The following is a 20,950-nucleotide window of genomic DNA, read 5'->3' on the forward strand; positions in this document are numbered from 1 at the left end:
GGGGGGGGTGGATGAATGCTAGGATGCCAAAGAAGATCCTACAAAAAAAAAATCCAGGGGGGGCTTGCCCTCCCAAACCTACAACTCTACCACTGGGCGGCGATGGCCGAGCGAATAAGAGGATGGATTAAGGAGCCAGAAGCCGAGTGGGTGCGCGCGGAAGAGGCCTCCTGCATGGGGACCTCCCTCCGGGCCCTCGCCACGGCAGCGCTCCCATCCCCACCCAAAAAAAACTCCAGCAGCCCAGTGGTGACAGCCACCCTCCAATCCTGGAACCAACTGCGGCAGCAATTTGGCCTGACCAAAATGTCGGACAAGGCTCCCATCTGCAACAACCATAGGTTCACACCAGCACTTACTGACGCCACCTTCAAAAGGTGGGGGCAGGACGGAGGGACACTGACAGTCAGGGACCTATACACGGACGGCAGGATGGCAACACTGGACGAATCAGGGGAAAGTAGCCAAAGCATGAGAGGGAGAGATGGACCGGGGGGGGGGGGACAGGGAACAAGAGAGGAGAACCAGGGAGGTGGGGGGAGGCAGGGAAATGACAGCCGGAAGGAGGGCATGGGATACGATGACAAACTTGGCATCTCCAGGAACAGAGAACAAGGAGAATACAGGCGAAAGATGGGACGAACGGCTGAAGCGGAGGTGAGCGCGAGATGACAACGGTAGCGAGATCTGTCTGGGAGAAGCGAGTGACAACCCCAACACCAAACCCATTTGAGTATTGCCCACTGTAATTGTTTCTCCGGCACCCAAATGTATATTTACCTCCCCAATCTCCACCCCCCTCCCCTCCCCCACAAACTGTTGCCTACTTATGTGTTGCAAATAATTTTGTCAGTTGTCCAGAGTTGCTGCTGTTGAGCTGGTGCACAATACCCTACCAGTTATTCTATTTTATTTTTTTGTTCTTACTTTTTTTTTGGTATGTTTGGGTGTGCCCTTCTCTTCTATATATATATATATTTCTTATTCTGTGTACATAACGTTAAATATACTTTGTTCAAAAACCCAATAAAAACATTTATAATAAAAGAGACCACTGTCATGTTGGCTGGAGACTCTGCTTCAGTAATACAGGGCATTGCTGAGACCACATTGGGTCTATGGTGCTGGTCTCCTTAATTAAGGAAAGATGTCAATGCATTAGGAGCGGTTCAAAGAAGGTTCAGGAAAGGTTGGAGCTTGTATCCGCTAGAGTTTAGAAACGTAGGAGGCAACTTGATCGAAATTGTTAAGATCTTGAGAGGCCTTGACAGGGTGGATGTGGAAAGGATGTTTCCCCTTGTCGGAAAATCTAGAACCAGAGGCCACTGTTTAAAAATAAGGGGCCATTCATTTAGGACAGAGATGAATCGCTGGAACTCTCTTCCTTCAAGGGCAGTGGAAGCAGAACAGTTTTAAGGCTACGCTGGATAGATTCTTCATTAACAAGGGTTGGGGGGAATGGTGATCGGGGAAAGACAGGAACATGGCATTGAGGTTACCATCAGATCAGCCATGATCTTATTAAATGGCCAAATAGGCTTGAGGGGCCAAATGGCCGACGCCTGTTCCTAATTCATATCTACTTGTGTATATCAGTCCATATACAAAAGGGATGGGCCTCCAATTCATTGCAAAGGATGGTTGCTGTGTACCATCATGCAGCAGTCACAGGACAGTAACAAACTTTGCTGAACATCTAAGGGCGCGATTCTCCGCTCCCAGGCCGGGTGGGAGAATCGCGGGAGGGCCGCTCCGGCACCCCCTGCGATTCTCCCACCCACCCCCAAAATGGCATGTCGCGTTTTGCGACAAGCCGCTCGGAGAATCGCGGGCCGCCCTTTTTCACGGCAGCCCGCGATTCTCCGACCCGGATGGGCCGAGCGGCCTGCCGTTCCCGGCCGGTTCACGCCAGCGGCAACCAGACCTGGTCGCTGCCGGCGTGAACATGGCGCCGACAGCTGTTTTTTGGCTTGTGGGGGGCGGAGAGGGGAATGAGCACCACGACCGTGCTCGGGAGGGGACTGGCCCGCGATTGGTGCCCATCGATCGTCCGGCCAGCGTCTCAAAGGGACGCACTCTTTCCCCTCCGCCGCCCCGCAAGATCAAGCCGCCATGTCTTGCGGGGTAGCAGAGCGGAAGACGGCAACAGCACATGCGCGGGTTTGAGCCGTCATCCGTCGTGACGTCAGCCGTGCATGCGCAGGTTGGAGCCGGCCAACCCGCGCATGCGCGGCTGACGTCATTAGGCGCGTTGGCCGCGTCATTCTCGGTGAGCCGGGCCTTGACGCCAGCGACAAGGCCCGGCGGCCGAGATTCACGGCACGGCCCTCCTAGCCCCCCGGCGGGGGGGAGAATAGGGGGCCAGGAGCGGCCTCCGACGCCGTCGTGAACCTCTCCGGGTTTCACGACGGCGTCGGGCCTGGCGGAGAATTCCGCCCTAAGTCTCTGGAGGGCTTTGAGGTTGATGGAATTAGAGGCCTCTAACAGATGTAAAGGACCATGTAGAACCCATTGCATTGTTCCAAACACATTTGTTGGATTTGTTGAACAGTGAAGAAGATGGGTGTGTTTTTCTGGCTCTTTCTGGCAGTATGATCTTCAGGTCCATGGAAGCTGACCGCCCTCCCCCCCCCCCCCCCCCCCCCCCCACCACCACCCTCCCCCCCTGCCCCCACCCATCCCCCCACGTAGGGTGCCCCGGTGGCAGGACAGGTGAACGACACAAAATGCCTTAGACATCGGCAGGACCAGGATAACCCGCCAGAAGTCAATGGCGAGCTACCTCTGATGCCGGGATGCGGAGGAATTCACGCTCCATGACTATGCCCCTCCCCCCACCTCTCCCGGATGGATTACGACCACATTGGGTTTCTGGAAGCATATTTTCACTTATTAGTGGGAGATAATTCTGTAGGATTCATGTGGGAATCTCCCCCACTGTGGACAGAAGGGATCTGCCTCCATAGTTACCACAAATTGAGATATCACCATTCTTGAAAAGTGAAACAATGACGGCAAGTCGGGAGGTAAAATCTCTTCTTCCCACAACTTCACAAATGGTCGTGAATGTTTGAGCAAGAGTTCATGGCCACCAGGTTTCTGGATCTCTGCAGGAATATTGTCCAACTTTTGCATGTTCCTATTCTGCATCTGTTGGATCGCCTTTTGCAGGGGCCGTTGATTAAAAATAAGGGGTCGCTCATTTAAGACAGGGATGAAGAGAATGTTTTTCTCTCAGGGAGTTGGGGAACCCTCTTCCTGGACAGTAGAAGCAGAGGCTTTGAATATTTGTAAGGCAGAGCTGGATAGATTTGTGATTAACAAAGAGGTGAAAGGTTATCGGGGGTTGGCAAAAATGTGGAGTTCAAGTTACAATCAGATCAGCAATGAACTTATTGAATGGCGGAGCAGGCTCGAGGAGCCGAGTGGCATAGTTCAACTTCTAACTCGTGTGGATTTTTGACCCTCACTGTGTTCAGTTTTATGCTGAAAATGTTTAAGAAGTTTTTCAAATGTTGAATGTGGCTGTAAAAATGCATTAAATGAAACAGATAATACAGAACATACACACATACTCAAGCACACTTGCATACATACACACATTTGCAAACACACACTTGCACACACACTCGCACACAGGCTCCCTCAGCAATCAGCAGTTGTTAGATATTTCCTCTTGTCTCCTGTAGGCTTCATTCAGGAGTTGTATCTCTTCCTGATAACCAGACCTGTCACGGTGCTGCCTGTGGCTGTTTTGTCTGTGCGCCTCCACTGTGTCTGGGATCGATATGTTGATGTCACTGCCAGAGTGGCCGGTGGGAATGAGCAGCGAGTAGGAGGCCGACTCAGTCAGGTCCACTGAGACGAAACGGTTCTCACAGCGCGAGTAGCGCAGGGAGGGCGAGCGGGCCTGCGTTGAGGACTGGCTGATATTACTGATGATGGACACCGTGTCCAGCGCCTCCTCGTTCTCGCAGATCTCCAGCACTTCCAAGTGGATTTTGACACTGGTGTCGGCCAGCTTACCCGGTGTGTCCTCGGCGCTGGGCTCATGACCCACGCTCTTGGAGCGATACACCTCGACCTTCTTGGCCACCGGAGTTATCTTTCGCCCCTCTCCGCTGATTTCATACGTGGATAAGGAGAGGGTTTTGCCAGTGGTTGGGGCGTGCAGCGAGACCATTCCCTGAAAGGCGCACAGCGGGATAGACAATCCACCCGGTCTCTGGAGGAAGGAAGAAAAGAAAATCGTCATTCGCACTCGAAGTTCCCGGACAGCAGAATAAGATGCATTCATCACTACAAATCCACCAGTCGCAAAACTGTCGCTAGAATTACATTGAGTTTTACAGCAGAGATTGAAGAACACCACAAATCATTCAGCCACTTAGGGAGATTCACAACTCACTGGTTAACTCTTCCTCGAGATAAACTGCTGCCCTACTGCTGCGGCTCCACCTAGGCCAGTGCTATAAAATTCGACACATTCATCATGAAAGGTTATCATAGAATGGCTCAAGCGTAGATTGCATGCCTGCCAGAAGGCCCTATTCACCTCGTGCCATTCCACATCTCCCCCTCCTCCCCCCCCCCCCCCCCCCTCCCCCATCCCCCCTTGCTGCCCTGCACATTATACCTTTACAGATAATAATTCAATTGCCTCCTGAATAAGGGCACCGTGGTAGCACAGTGGCTTCACGGCTCCAGGGTCCCAGGTTTGATTCCCGGCTGGGTCATGTCATAATATCCACTCATGTATATAATGAGATGCAGACAGGCAGTGATCGACACATAGGATGACCAATGAACACACAACACAGAACAACCAATCACCAGACAAGACTCCACCACTATAAAGCCCACAGGGCATTAAGACTCCCACTCTTTTCGGGACCCAGACACTGAGACAGTCAGAGTGCACAAGTCAGTGGACATTATTGCCATGTGGTAGCTAGTAAGTCTGGTCGAACCAGTAAGAGGTGGTCAGTAGGATTAGTAGAGTGTCAACCCACAGCTGAACATGTACAGCCGTTCATAGTTTAAATAAAACCGTGTTGGATCATCTCCGGTGTTAGACGTTTGTTTCTAGCTTCCCTGCATCCAGTTGCAGTCAGCGTCAAACCAACCCGCCTAACACATCAGGTCACTGACTCCAGATTCTAACCACTTGCTGCATAAGTCGTTTCTTTTCCTTGTGTCGCCGGTGCTTCATTTGCCATTTGCCTTAAACCTGTGCCCCCGGGTCCCGAACCTTTCACCAGTTGGCCCAGTTTCTCCCCAGTCCAGAATGCTTTTGAACACCTCCTTTATACCTGCCCTACAAGAAGTATTTCCCCATTCGCTCCACGGAACCAAAGTTCCTCATCTCTCGAGCCAGTCTCCTGAATCTTGTCGGCAAACTCTCTAATTTCTTCACATCCTTCCCAGGGTGTTGTGCCCAGAACTGATGCAGTTCTTCAGTTGAGGCTGAACCAGTGTTTTATTTCGGTTCAACATAACTTTCTTGTTTTTGGGTTCTTTGCCCTATTAACAAAGCCTAGGATACTGTACGCTTTATTAAACTCTCAATCTGTGCTGCCAGCTTTGATGATTTATTTACACATACACCCAGGTCCATAGAATCCCTCCAGAGCAGAAGAAGGCCATTCAGCCCATTGGATCTGTGCTGACCCTCTGAAAGAACATCCTACCTAGGCCCAGATCCCCACCCTATCCCTGTAACCCCAGCTAACTCTGCACATCTTTGGCACTGAGGGGCAATTTCACGTGGCCAGTCCACCCTCAGCTCCTGCACCCCCTTTAGATTTGCACCCTTTACTTTATAAATTTTCTCCACATTCTTCCCATCAAAATAAACTGCTTCACACTTCCCTGCATTAAATTCCTCTGCCACGTGTCCACCAATTCCACCAACCTGTCCATGCCACTCTGAAGTTATATACTATCCTCCTTGCATTCACACTGGTTCCAGATGTGTCTGCAGTGATCTCTGTGTATGTTAATACATGATTAGCTAAGGTGCAACCAGTACAGTCAGATGATCACTAGATGGCAGCACTAACAGGAACTATATAAGGGGCAGGAATCTCCGACCCCCCCCCCCCCCCCCCCCCCCCCCCCCACGCCGAGTCAGAGAATCCCGGGTGACGGTGTTAATCCCGACCCGCCACTCCGACAACGGCTGCCGTATTCTCCGGCGCCGGTTTTCGGGCAGGAGCAAGGTTTATGCCACGTCGGTCGGTAGCCGTTGGCCATTGTGAAGAAATTGTTAAGCAAAGCACAAGATTCGCAATCGGATGTTTACTTGGCTTTACTATCATACAGATAGTCTCCGTTAAATTCAGGTTTATCTCCAGCTCAAATAGGAATAGAATAGGAATAGATCATACAGTGCAGAAGGCCATTCGGCTCATCGAGTCCCCACCGACCCACTTAAGCCCTCACGTCCACCCTATCCCCGTAACCCAATAACCCCTCCTCACCTTTTTGGTCACTAAGGGCAATTTAGCATGGCCAATCGACCTAACCGGCACGTCTTTAGACTGTGGGAGGAAACCGAAGCATCCGGAGGAAACCCACGCAGAAACGGGGAGAACGTGCAGATTCTGCACAGACAGTGCCCCAGTGGGGAATCGAACCTGGGACCCTGGCGCTGTAAAGCCACAGTGCTATCCACTTGTGCTGCCGTGCTGCCTTGTTGTACAATCGTGAAATAAGAATAACTCTACCGAAAATTCATGTTGGTGATCCAGATCAATTGGGTGTGCTGGAAAGAATTCGACACCAATGTGAAAAACAACAAAGTTATTATGACATGCACACAACACCACCGAAACCTCTAACAGCAGATGACATTGTTAGAATCAGACAACCTGATGGAGGATGGTCTGATACTGCTATGGGTATTAGGCAAATATCACCACGCTCTTACATAATCAAAACTGCAGAAGGTGGATTGATTAGAAGGAATAGGCATGACCTTTTGACAGTGCACATTCGTCAACCTGTCTTTCCACCTTTGAACTTAAATCAATCTTTAAGTCAACATGTGAATATCAAACAACCTGTTTAAAGTGAAAAGAGAACATTAAAGTGTCGACTTCTTCAAACAAATTAAGACGATCGACTCAATGAAGAAGAAAACTTATGAACATTTGACTGATTGATTCATAACTGATGTGCACGTAACAGAATACGTCATTTCTTATGTACTTTGTACGATATTCTTTATCGTGTATATAGAAAAATGTAACACAAAAAAAGGGGATGTACTGATCTCTGTTTATGTTAATACATGATTAGTTAATGTGCAGTCAGTACAGTCAGATGATCATAGGTGGCAACATTAACAGAAACTAGAGATGGGGCGGAATTCTCCGACCCCCCCCGCTTGGTCGGAGAATCGGCACAGTGCGATTGGGGCCGTAATTCTCCGCAATGCAGAAAATCGGCGGCATCAGCGCCAGCGTGGTCGACGCGGTTGGGGTATGCGCTGACTCTCTGGCACGGGCCGGAGTGCCAATTCTCTGGGCCGGATGGGCCGAGCCACCGTCAACAAAAAGCCGAGTCCCGCCGGCGCCGTTCTAACATCCTCTAAGCCGGAAGGACCTCGGCGTGGAAGGGTCCAAGGGTGGCCTGTGTGGGGGGGGTGTCCAACCTGGGGGGGGGGCGCCCTCCGTAGTGGCTTGGACCGCGATCGGGGCCCACCGATCGTCAGGCCGGCCCCTCTGCCCCGGCCTACTTTCCTCCATGCTGGCTCCTGTAGCCCTGCACCATTTGGTGTCGGGGCCGCCGCAGGGAAGGAGGCCACTACGCATGCACTAGTTGGCACCGGCTCAACTGTGCATGCACGGATCCCCCGGCGCCAGGTTCAGGCCGGGGATCGGCAGCTGGAGCGGCACAGGCCGCTCCAGCGCTGTCCTAGCTCCTGTGGGCTGCAGAATGGGGTCCCAGAATGGGCCAGACGCCGGCGTCGGCACCTAGCCGCCCGTTGGGGGAATCTCGCCCAAGGTGTTTCCCGATTTTTCTTAGTGTTAGTGTGTGGTGGTATGATTTGATGGCTCATCATAGTGTGCATGTATTGCAGCGAGAGGATAGACATGACCAGCTCAGAGTGTAGTATATTATATTAGTTGTTAATTTAATCTAATCTGAGTTTATTCTATTACTAGTCAAAGTATTAAATATTAAAGTAAAAGAACTCACAAGTATATTATTTTGTTATTCAATAAACAATTTGTCATCAACTGGAAGACTTTGACAGCTTATCGTCAAGTTAAGTACAACTTGGCAAGACAAATGAGTAATATATACAAGTGGCATCCTCAAATGTTGAAATTGTGCCTCTATTTATAAAACGGCTGTTAATTGAACACTTTTTCACTTGTAAAATGTTAATTAAAGTTTTTTTAAAAGATGAAACAAGGCATTCAATCACCATCAAAATGGGTTGGATCGATCAAGGTCGGGAGATGCACATGAAGTCGTAATTAGCTGCACACAGCTCTGGTGTTGGTGGGTGCAGACTCCTGGCCTATCTCAAAGCCCGGGTTTCTACCAACCAAACGAAACTGGCATTGAGCATCACAGTTCACTCCGTTGTCCAACTTGCTTTTTTTTTTGTTGTCAATCGGGTCCTTGTGATTCTTTTCCTAAGTTTCGATTTCTTCCCCGATGTTAAATATTTCAGCAGTAGCATCCAACAGTGGAATCTCTGCAGAGTGGAGACAATTAGTCTCCCGCCTTGACTTAACACGCTGACAGCTCTCATTCATGCTGTAACAAATTATTTAGAAGGGCAATGATGAAACGTGCCCCACCGAGGGGGAGTGATGGTTCGATTTCTGTGGCGGAGCGACTGGCAGCTGCTCCATGTCCTAAATGCCAAGGTGAAGCCCTGACAAAGAGTTTCTGGAGATAAATGGCTATTGCAGCTAGAATAGCTCACTGACTGCGCGTCCCCAGGGAGAGATGCTGTCAATATTGCATGACGACCAGTGGAGGAGCCTGACTGACGTCTCTGTCTCACTGAGATAGCTGAAGCCGGTTAGGACGGTTCACTGCTCCATGGAGCTGTGCATCTTGCATTCATTTATCTCCCTTCGTTTCACAAACCTCACCAGAATGGAAGAAATGCTCGGGGCAAGGCTACGGAAAAAAAACCGATTAGCTTTAGCATTGATGTCCTTTCTGAATCATGCCTTGATTCCGCCTGCGAAAATCAGCACCAGCAACCCCCCCCCCCCCCACCCCCCCCCCCCCCCCCCCCCCCCCCCCCCCCCCACCCTGAGGCATTATGTGCGACTTGGCAACACAATCGGGGCATTTGCTCTGATCGATGCTGATTATAAGATCAGGCGTAAATCTGAGGTCCCATTTGCAAGCTCAGATGGATGAAAGATGTGGTGATATGCATCACTGTAAATACACAAGGGGTTAATGCAAATACAACACAACTAAGTAAACACCAGAGAGAGCATCAGAGACGTCATGACATGCAGACATACAGCTAATGAACACATACAATATGACATGACCAATGGGCAGTCAAGACACCCAGAGGTGACACTACCACAAGGGGGCAATACACAACCCATATATAAGGACGGGGCACACATGCTCTGTCTCTTTCCACAGGCGACACTTAGAGAGTAGGACAGGGGCAGATCAGAAGCATCACACCCATCACGTGGCTTAGAGCAGACTGGTTAGTTAAGACTGAGTTACTACAGCAAGATTGGCAGGCGATTGGAACTCATAGAGAACTGTGCTTATGGTTCAATAAATCACACTGAACTTACTTCAACGTCTGGAGTATCATTTGGTCAAAGCTGCATCGAGTTGCAGCCTGTGTTATCCCAGAGTACATAACACAACAAAACATACGCACGGCACAATTCAAAGACAGCAAGGGAGATCTCCTCGCACCCCTCAAAGGAGGCAGATTATCCGGCATTTATTTCATGGCTGTTTGTTGGATCTTGCTGTGCAGAAATTGGCTTCTGCGTATCTTGATATACCAACAATGATGCCACTTCAATAATAGTTCTTCTTTGGTTGTGAAGCAGTCCCGGCATGTCCTGAGGTCATAAAATTCAAAAAAAGCAGAAAATGCTAGAAATACTCAGCAACTCTGGCAGAGAGAAACAGAGTTTAACGGAATGTGGCGACAAGGGGCTTTTCACAGTAACTTCATTGCAGTGTTAATGTAAGCCTACTTATGACAATAATAAAGATTATTATTAATGATCTGGAATGCATTGCCTCTGTGGGTGCCTCTGTGGGTGCTCGAAGCAGATTCAATGGTAACTTCCCGAGCATTGGATATAAATTTGAAGAAGAGAAAATTTACAGGGCTATGGGGAAAAGGGCAGGGACTTGCAACAAATGGGATAGTTTTCTGAAGCAGTGTGATGGGCTGAATGGACTGCATTATTCCATGGCTTTACGCAGCCGCACAGAGTTCGAAAGGATGCTCAATTCAGTCCAGCTGGGCCGGTTGATTTATTGCAGGCTTTCGCGCTCAACTGAATGAATAGATTTGCAAACCATTGATGAATGTTCCTTCATCCCAATCCAGCAGTACGACCTTGAACAAGGAAGCCAAGCAAGAAAAGCTCCAGCTACTTTTTCTAAAACCACGGTAGCATGGTGGTTAGCTTAAATGCTTCACAGCTCCAGGGTCCCAGGTTCGATTCCCGGCTGGGTCACTGTCTGTGTGGAGTCTGCACGTCCTCCCCGTGTCTGCATGGGTTTCCTCCGGGTGCTCCGGTTTCCTCCCACAGTCCAAAGATGTGCGGGTTAGGTGGATTGGCCATGCTAAATTGCCGGTAGTGTCCTAAAAAAGTAAGGTTAAGGGGTGGGGGGTTGTTGGGTTACGGGTATAGGGTGGATACGTGGGTTTGAGTAGGGTGATCAGGGCTCGGCACAACATCGAGGGCCGAAGGGCCTGTACTGTTCTATGTTCTAAAATAAGAACATAAGAACTAGGAGCAGGAGTAGGCCATCTGGCCCCTCGAGCCTGCTCCGCCATTCAATTAGATCATGGCTGATCTTTTGTGGACTCAGCTCCACTTTCCGGCCCGAACACCATAACCCTTAATCCCTTTATTCTTCAAAAAACTATCTATCTTTACCTTAAAAACATGTAATGAAGGAGCCTCAACTGCTTCACTGGGCAAGGAATTCCATAGATTCACAACCCTTTGGGTGAAGAAGTTCCTCCTAAACTCAGTCCTAAATCTCAGTCAGAAAATGTAGCAGGGTTGGTCGTGGCTCCATTATTTGATTGTGATCTTTGCCCAGGTTGATCATCAGCTGGTATGAATAGGGTTTCTCCAGACTGGGTTAGCTCGCGCTTTACGGAAAATAGAATCCTTGGAGGCACTGCACGGAAACTGCAAGATTTGACCTGATACTTTCAGTGCCTTTGTAAGTTTTAATTCAAAATATTGCTCAGCAGCCATCACCCGTGCACGTTGATAAGCACTGAGGTCTTCCTTCAGCCACGAACAATGTGGCAATGATGTACTCTTATTCTTGTTCTACTGCTGCAGGGCTTTTGACAAATACCTTTTCAACGTATCACTTTTGACAGCAGTACTCGCATTCAGGTGATTAGATACAAAAATGCAAGTGCCACGTTGGCAGGTCTTTTTTTAGACTTGTCTCCTTTCTATGCAAGTCGCACCGCCAGGAATGAGAAACTATATTGTTACAGTGGGAGCTGTGAGACATTGGAACTATTCCCACTTGAGCAAAGGGGATTGAGTGGGGGTTGAATCAAGATCGAAAAAAGGCTTTTGTTGGAGCGATTAGGGAAAAACCTTCCCTCTGACTGAGAATTTGCTAACAAGACGGCCATCAATTGAAAGTTGTCGGTGGTTAGGATAATTGTTTTTAAGTAGTTGTTATAGCAGGAAATGTTTGAGGCAGTGATGATGTTAAGGGTAAACTGGATCAACAGTAACAACGCCAACATGGATTTTGTATTGTGCCATTAAAATAGTAACATTCCTAAGGCTACGTGGGAATATTATCGGGCAATATTTGAAACTGGAGGATGGATTTTATGGCCCTCTGCTGTGGGTGTATCGACAGGGGGCACATGTACAAGACGAGAGGGGGATAGCCACCCACCTGAAAGCTGTGTATGAAAATACAGGGGGTGGGCCAAGGCTACACTGGCATCATGCCCATCTTATTTAAAAAATAATTAAGGAGCTCCTGTACAATCCCAATATTTCACTGCAAATGCCATAGCATGGTTAGTTCTTTCAAAAAGGGCTGGCAAGAAAAGGACTACTATCTTTGGTGGGGGGCGGGGTGGGGGGGGGGGGAGAGATGGATTGCATATTGGGGGCATTTCCCCTTCATTCCATCCCAACTGCACTGCAAAATTCACTTCCTCATCCCTCTCAATCCCTCTCCCCAAGGTGCCCCAGATCCCTCCCCGCCCAATACCTCAGACTTGCCTTTGAGATCCATTGGGGCCTTCAACCTAGGCCTGCCTGCGGTCCCGGCAGTGCCCACTAGTGTGCCCCGGCGCTGCCGGGACTGCAAGAGCTGCAGGACGATTAGACTGTCCGGCAGTACCCCAGAGAGTGGCGGAAATCCCACATCTTCCTTGCCATTGCTGACCGCAGCTTGTTATCGCTGTGGGGTGAACTATTCTTCATCAGTCAGCTTCTAGCAAATCACAAAGGTGCAGGTGAGAACCTTGCCCCCCATCGCCCCCCACCCCGTCCCACCTCACTTTGTAAATTCCAGCGCTGAGTCACTGTGGTAGTATGACTAGAGGTACTACGGTACCTGGGAGTGTGAGCTGCTATTGGTGGAGAAGGTTCGCTGCCCATTGGCCCAAGTGTTGATTTCCCATTGGTCGAGATGAAGGTAGCTCCGCCCACGCAGCGGAGTATAAGAACCCATGTTTCCCAGCAGCCATCGTTCTTTCTGTACTCAAGCTGCTGGGCACACTTCTTGTAGATTAAAGCCTTCAATTCGGACTACTCCTTCGTTTCTGCGCTTATTGATCACGCATCAGTCACTTAATGAAAAAGGGGTATATTTTAAGGAGCATCTTAGAAAAGGCCAATTGTATGGAACTTTGTGAGACCACACCTGGAACACTGTGCTTGCTATTTAAGGAAGCATATTGTTGCATTGGAGACAGTACGACGAAGGTTCACTCTGTTGGTTCCTGGGAAGAAAGATTATCTCGGGCTTCCTCCCATCCAAAATTGTGCACGTTAACTGGATTGCCCATGCTAAACTGCCCCTTAGTGTCCAAAGATGTGCAGGTTAGGTGGGGTTATGGCGACAGGGTGGAGGAGTGGACCGAGGCAGGGTGCAGACTCGATGGGCCAAATGGATGCAAGGATTCTATGAGTAAGCACCGGGTGATTGAGACTTGGGTGTGAGCTAAGGTACAAGTAGGAGAGTTTTGAATGTCAGAGGGCAAAATAGGGATGCAAGGACAAAGCAATGGAATTTGCTTTGAATTGTTCTTGCAAAAAAGCCAGCACATACCTGATAGACTGAATGGCTTTTTCTCTGATGGTAATGCCTAATTTTAAAACTTTCCCTTCGAAAGGTCTGGCCCTTATTGGGCTACATTTCCACTGGTCCAAGGAGCTATTCTTCATGAGCCCAGGATATGACCGTTATGAAGCTATTCTCGCTGGGATTACTTTCAGAGCCAAGTATTTGCTGGATAGACTCTTGCAGGACGAGTTGTTGGATGAGGAATAGCGAAAGAACTCTTGCCGATCTCCCCTTCTCTCGGCCTTTTTCCTCGGATGCTGATGGCTTGCACGAGGGGACACAGCTTTAAATTGAGGGGAGATAGATATAAGACAGATGTGAGAGGTAGGTTCTTTACTCAGGGAGTAGTAAGGGCGTGGAATGCCCTGCCTGCTACAGTAGTGGACTCGCCAACATTAAGGGCATTTAAATGGTCATTGGATAAGCATATGGATGATAATGGATTGGCTTCACAGATTGGTTTCACAGGTCGGCGCAACATCGAGGGCCGAAGGGCCTGTACTGCGCTGTAATGTTCTATGTTCTAAGGTCACTCAGGCCGATTACTGCTCGCTCACTGCTGCTCCAGTTGAGATCCGCCACCTCTCCACTCAGAGATTGAATCTGGGATCCTCCTGTGCCTGTATATCTCAGTTTCAAAAACCAAACCACTTATTTCCGAACTCGAAATGTCGACAAATGTGAAGAAAGGTGTATCCAGGAATAATAACACCAGCGACTTACTGTGTTAATGTCTTCAAACATCCTGTGGTGCTCGACAGAAACCTAAATCAGACTAAATTGGACATTGAGACGCATATTGGGACAAGTGGCGAAAAGCTTAATTGGAGGCAGATTGTAAACAGTGTCTTAAAAGAAGAGAGAGAGAGGCAAGATTGCAGACAGAGGCAATTCCAGTGCTTATAATAGGGACAGCTAAATGCATGACAATCGACAGAGCTGCAAAGGAAATTGCAGCTACACAAGAGGCCCGAGCTTTGCAGAGTTCTTAGAAGGTTGAGGGGCTGGAAGAAGCCACAGAATTAGCGACCGGGGGAACTGTGGAGGGTTTGGAATACAAGGCTGAGAATTATAAAAAGCACAAAACGTAAGGAAGGCAATGAAGAGAATGCAAACCTTTTCTCCCTCTTTCCAGTTCTGAGCATGTTATCTTTTTAAATCCAGTTTAATGCAGTTTCCTGCAAAGAGCTAATAAACTCCACACTTGCCAGAAGAGGTTGCCAACTCGTGAGACGCATAAAAATGTCTCGTTTAATATCAGATGCAGGAGAGAAATCGCAATAAAGCAACATATCTCTTAATTCCCAACAGATAGGTCCCCAAGGGTGCACTGAAATATCCAACCAATAAAACGTTTCCTTTTCAGCTTTACCGGGTGTGTTAGGGGAGTTAATAAATGCAGGTCATGATTGGGTCTTCATGACTGAAGTACAGCTATAATGAAAAGAAGAAGTGTGATTTAAATAGTGCCTCAGGGCATCCCGAAGCTCTTTGCAACCAATGAGATACTGTTGAAATGTAATCGCTGTCCTAATGTAGGAACAGTGGCAGGTATTGTTTGCACAACAAGCTCCCCAAAAGCAGCAATGTGATAATATCCAGATAATCTGTTTGAAATTGTGCCAAAGGTTATTTTGTGTCCATCCGAGGGGGCTGCCGGGCTTTGACTGAACAACTCATCTGAAAGATGGTCTGCGGGATTCTCCGTCAGCTGGATCCGCCAGGCCACTGGCAGCGGGAATAGTGAACCCCGCTGCCGGCGGAAACGCGGCGGAAAACGGGGCTGGTGGGACAGAGTCCCGCCTGATACCTCTGACAATGCAGTACTCCTCCAGCACTGTTCTCGTGACACCCTTGGAATGACAAATGTCCGGTATGCCAGGGAACACGCCACTGCATTTATTCATGGCGACTTATCTGCGTCCTCCTCCTAATCAGTATTCAATCGCTCCTGGTGGAAAGAATGTGCATGTGTGTAATCTTGCATTTCTATGTATGTATGCAAGTGCCTTCATGTGAGTGGGTATGCACCTGACATCATTGCTGCATGGGGGAGATAGTGCCATAGTGGTAAGATCACTGGACCAGTAATCCAAAGACCCTGTCTAATGCTCTGGAGATGACGTGTTCAAATCCTACCATGGCAGCTCGTGCAATTTGAAATCAGCTAATAAATCTGGAATTGAAAGCTCGTCTCAGTAATGATGGCCCATGAAGCTATTATCAATTGTTGTAGAAACCCATCTGGTCCACTAATGTCCTTTAGGGAAGGAAATCTGCCGTCCTTACCTGGTCTGGCCAAGAAATGTGGTTGACTCTGAAATGTCAGTTCACGAGGAATTAGGGATGGGCAACATTTTAAATCTGATCCCATAAAAGAATATAGAAAGACAAGGCACTGAAAAAAATTGCTGAATAATTCAGCAACACTCACTGCCTGGTACCCACATCAACAATTAGGTTACCCATGTGAGGGCTGCCAATCCCTGTGAAACCGGTATCCTTCAGAGAAGGAAACAAAATTGAGGATTGGGAGTGGGGTTGATAAAATGGATGCATAACCAGAAAAACAAAGGGGGGCTGGATTCTCCGATTTCTAAGCTCTGTCAGGAGGATGTGTCAAGTTCTGAAAGAATCGTCAAGGCCCCCAGCACCGATGCATTGACCGGTGAGAGGCGAGCAGCCGCGCCACGTAAAACACACGGCCTTCACAAAATAAACGTCGGAGAACTGCCGGGTCCGTGGCCGTACAATATGTCGTTAGCCACGCGAGGACACAACCTGCCAGAGAGTGCCCCCCCGAACACCCCCTCGCCACCCCCCACCAGCCCAGCCCTCTCTGAAGCCCCGCGGCCAGCGGCACGACTCCCCCCCCCCCCCCCCCCCCGAAGACTGTGGCAGCGATGGACACAGTCCGCAGCAGCCACGCTGGGTCCCAAAAAACTGAGAGCACACGTGCCCCGTGTCGTCGGAAACACGGCCCATCGGGGACGGAGCATTGGGGGAGGGCCTTCTGGTAACGTCCTGAGGCCGTCCCAATGGCGTGCGCCGCACTCCCCGGTGACGCCTTTTTGGAGGGTGCGGAGCATCCGAAAACAGGCTCCGCCCCGATTCGGTCGTAAAAAGGGGATTCTCCGCCTAATTGCCGATGACGAAAACGGCATCGGCAAGTGGAGAATCCGCCCAGGGTGTTCCAGCTGGTATTTCCAAGATTAACAAATACACCTACTGTATCTCTTGGATGTAAGGGGTTAATATCTTTATTATAGTGCTAGACAACCACTAGATGGCAGCACCAGATCCATGTATATAAACTGCACTCAGAAGAGATTCCCGCCTCTTCGTGTCAGAAGTGACTAGTGAGCAGAGTGTTAGAGATATAGCTTAGTTGGCACGTGTAGTTAAACATTATTTACACTTCTTCTTATTTACTTAATCATCAGTTATAGTTGTAGAAGAATGAGCAAACTCATAGATATTTATATTCGTTACTCAACAAATGCTATTTGCTTAATTTGAAGACTGATAGTTTTACTGAATACAACCATCAGACCATTCTGGAAGTAAGCAAAAGAGTAACAACGTGTTACAGTCACATAATATAATACCTACAATGGCTATAAACATTCCCAATAATGTTGTGATTGGATTGTGTTGTGTATTATTAAAATTAATAACATTGCAATTGCTCAGAGCAATTCCTTTTGGTTGTGTTAGTGACCATATTAACATATTAAATAAATAGAATCTACCATCTCTGCTTGATTTGTGATATTACTAACAAGTTCCGACATTATAAAATCAAGGTTTGCCGAAATGATTCCTCTTGGACTATATGCAATATAACAGTTTAGGTCCCCATTATCTGGGGAAAGATGTACTGACAGTAGGGACATCCAGAGGAAGTTCACTCTGCAGATCCTGGCTGTGGAGAGATTTTCTTATGAGGAGAGGTTGAGTAGATTGGGTCTGTACTCATTAGAGGTGAGATATATAGGACTAAACTCTCCGTTTGGGAGACCATGGCGGGATTCTCCATTCCCCGGCGCTGATTTCGAAATCGTCGATCAGGCGGACAATCCCGGGGGGGGGGGGGGGGGGGATCCACGAGGGCTGGGTTGACTGGTGGGGGATGGCCAGGAGATGGCCAGGGGGGGGTACTATCTGACAGGTCAGGTTTGCGCACAGCATGACATTGCAGGTCGTCGCCGTGCTCATGCGCGGCCATGGACCCGGCCATTCTCCGGCCGTTTATTTCGTGGAGGCCGGGGGGCTTTATGCGTCGCGGCTGCTAGATGCAAACTGGTCGCAGGATCGGTGAGGGGGCGCCACCAATTTTTTCCAGATAAAACACCACAGATCCTCCACACGTAGCCTCAGAAATGGAGGATATGGCCCTATGATCTCCCACCGGAGATGAATTGGCTCTGATTTGCACTTGCGCTAGGAGTGAAAATCCAGAGGTGATTCACTATCCCTTGCCATGCAATGTTATACATGGCGGAAGTCGCAAGGGGTTCCCTCGTGAATTCTGCTGACGGACCATCATTTTGGGCGAGTGGTCCAATAGCAGGATCCGAAGGCTGGCTCTCTTCCCCACAACGGAATTCCATCCACCACGACAGGATTTGCTGGGTCACCCCTCCCATAATACGATGGTGACCTCCTATCACCGTCCCTCCAGAGACACCCATTATGGACACCCCACAAGTGAACCCCCCACCATATACCCCCCCATAAGAGAGACCCCTACCAGAAACCCCCACCATAAGAGAGACCCCCCACCAGAGAGCCCCCCATGAAAGACCCCACCAGAATCCCCCAATTCAGAGAGCCTGCCTGGAAGCTAGCGAGCAGTCAGAGACGGTGAAAAAACTGCTGCTCTAAAATGAAAAATGAAATGAAATGAAAGTCGCTTATTGTCACAAGTAGGCTTCAATGAAGTCACTGTGAAAAGCCCCTAGTCGCCACATTCCGGCGCCTGTTCAGGGAGACAGGTACGGGAATTGAACCGTTCTGCTGGCCTGCCTTGGTTTGCTTTAAAAGCCAGCGATTTAGCCCAATGTGCTAAACCAGTTCCTCACCTGTGCAATACATCTGATTGCTCTGGCAGAGAAATCCGTAACTGTAAATTCCTAGAAAGCGAAAATCACATCTCTCGGGTTGAAAGCCCCTCAGATCTTTGATCGGCAAGACTTTCATTAACATCAATGGGAATTGGTTTTACCAGGCTGTGATTAACAGCTTTCACACAGCCAGCTGTTGATGGTTTAATTTAATTTCCCTACATGCTTGAATGAATCTCAGGTACCCAGCTGTGAAAACTAACCACAATGTTTACAAACGCCTAACTATGACTGACACCTCTTGAATCACATCGAAGACAGTCAAGTCATTTTTGCAAAGAAAAAGAGGATGTAATCCTTTACTGTGGTCCAAGAGCTGTCAATCATAGCTAGACTTCCTTAAAGCGTTACCTCATCGACCCACCGCGATGTGCACTGCACCAGGGCCACACTAGAAAATACCTGCACCAATTTCTGCCCATGTGAATCCTTGACCAGAGGACCACAGAATCACGCGGGCTTGGAGAATCTGGTATCCAGCCCATTAATAGGGAGCAAGTGGGTCAAATTGACCTATTTAAGGGCAGCACGGTGGCGCAGCGGTAGCACTGTAGTCTCATGGCGCCGAGGTCCCATGTTCGATCCCGGCTCTGGGTTACTGTCCGTGTGGAGTTTGCACATTCTCCACGTGTTTGCGTGAGTTTCACCCACACAACCCAAAGATGTGCAGGGCAGGTGGATTGGTCACGCTAAATTGACCCTTAATTGGAAAAAATGAATTGGGTACTCTCAATTTAGAACATAGAACATACAGCACAGAACAGGCCCTTCGGCCCTCGATGTTGTGCCGAGCAATGATCACCCTACTCAAACCCACATATCCACCCTATGTGGATAACCCAACAACCCCCCCTTAACCTTACTTTTTTTTTAGGACACTACGGGCAATTTAGCATGGCCAATCCACCTAACCCACCGTAACCCAACAACCTCCCCCTTAACCTTGCTTTTTTTTTAGGACACTACGGGCAATTTAGCATGGCCAATCCACCTAACCCGCACATCTTTGGACTGTGGGAGGAAACCGGAGCACCCGGAGGAAACCCACGCACATACGGGGAGGACGTGCAGACTCCGCACAGACAGTGACCCAGCCAGGAATCGAACCTGGGACCCTGGAGCTGTGAAGCATTTATGCTAACCACCATGCTACCGTGCTGCCCCTAAAAATAAATTGACCTATTTCCATCCTCCCACTGGCATGGGGTGTGAACCTTGATACCACTGCCAGCTGGGGGCTGGAGCTTGGAAACTGAATCGGCGCCCTGTTTTTTTTTGATGATGCTGGGTTCTGTGCCGCATCGGCATCTCCGCTACTGGCGGCGGGCGATGGAGAACATGGCCCACGGGGCTCTCAGGGAGCCTCACAGGGTGACTGTTGAGAGGATATTACATCTTGTGGGAGAGTCGAGGACCAGAGGGCATAATTTCAGAGTAAGGGGTTGTCCATTTAAGACAGAGGTGAGCAGGAATTTCTTCCCTCAGAGGGTAGTGAATCTGTGGAATTCTTTACCGCAGCGGGCTGTAGATGCTGGGTCATTAAGTATGTTCAAGCTGTACACCTCAGAGCCCCCAACGGGGAAGGCTGGGATGAACCGGTTCCTTGATGGACTGGACATACCAGTCATGGGAGAGGGCAGGAAACGGGACCTGGAAGCACCACTAGCACTGGGAGAGATCATGGACAGTATCAGCTCCATGCAGACGGGGAAGGCGCCGGGACCATACGGATTCCCGGCGGACTTCTACAAAAAATTTGCGACAGCGCTGGCCCCGCACCTGCGGGAGATGTTCACAGACTCGCTAGCTAGGGGCACACTGCCACCCACGTTAGCACAGGCCTCAATCTCGCTGATACCTAAGAAAGACAAAGACCCAACGGAATGTGGGTCATACAGACCCATATCTCTGCTGAACGCAGACGCCAAAATACTGGCCAAAATCCTAGCCAAAAGGCTAGAAGACTGTGTACCTGAGGTGGTCACAGAGGACCAGACGGGCTTCGTCAAAGGTAGACAGCTCACCTCGAACATCAGGCGCCTGCTGAACGTGATAATGACCCCCTCCGGGGAGAGAACACAAGAGGTGATCGTCTCCCTGGACGCAGAAAAGGCCTTCGACAGAGTCTAATGGAAATACCTCATAGAGGTACTGGAGCGGTTCGGGCTTGGAACAGTGTTCACCGCTTGGGTAAAGGTCCTATACAACGCCCCCATGGCGAGTGTACGGACCAACAATACCAACTCCCAATACTTCCAGCTGCACAGGGGCACCAGACAAGG

General features: G+C 49.2%; 1 protein-coding gene across 1 annotated transcript in view; it reads right to left on the reverse strand.

The window, feature by feature from the left end:
• Window positions 1-2,694: 2,694 nt before the first annotated feature.
• LOC119976756 (probable G-protein coupled receptor 149) overlaps window positions 2,695-20,950 on the reverse strand; it is a 60,874-nt gene continuing 42,618 nt past the window's right edge. The window contains exon 4 of the mRNA XM_038817495.1: window positions 2,695-4,225. Within this exon, the coding sequence (XP_038673423.1) occupies window positions 3,653-4,225 (573 nt within the window). The 3' untranslated portion in view covers window positions 2,695-3,652. The remainder of the gene's footprint in view (window positions 4,226-20,950) is intronic.

Source organism: Scyliorhinus canicula, chromosome 13 (assembly GCF_902713615.1).
Source record: "Scyliorhinus canicula chromosome 13, sScyCan1.1, whole genome shotgun sequence".
Classification (NCBI taxonomy): Eukaryota; Metazoa; Chordata; class Chondrichthyes; order Carcharhiniformes; family Scyliorhinidae; genus Scyliorhinus; species Scyliorhinus canicula.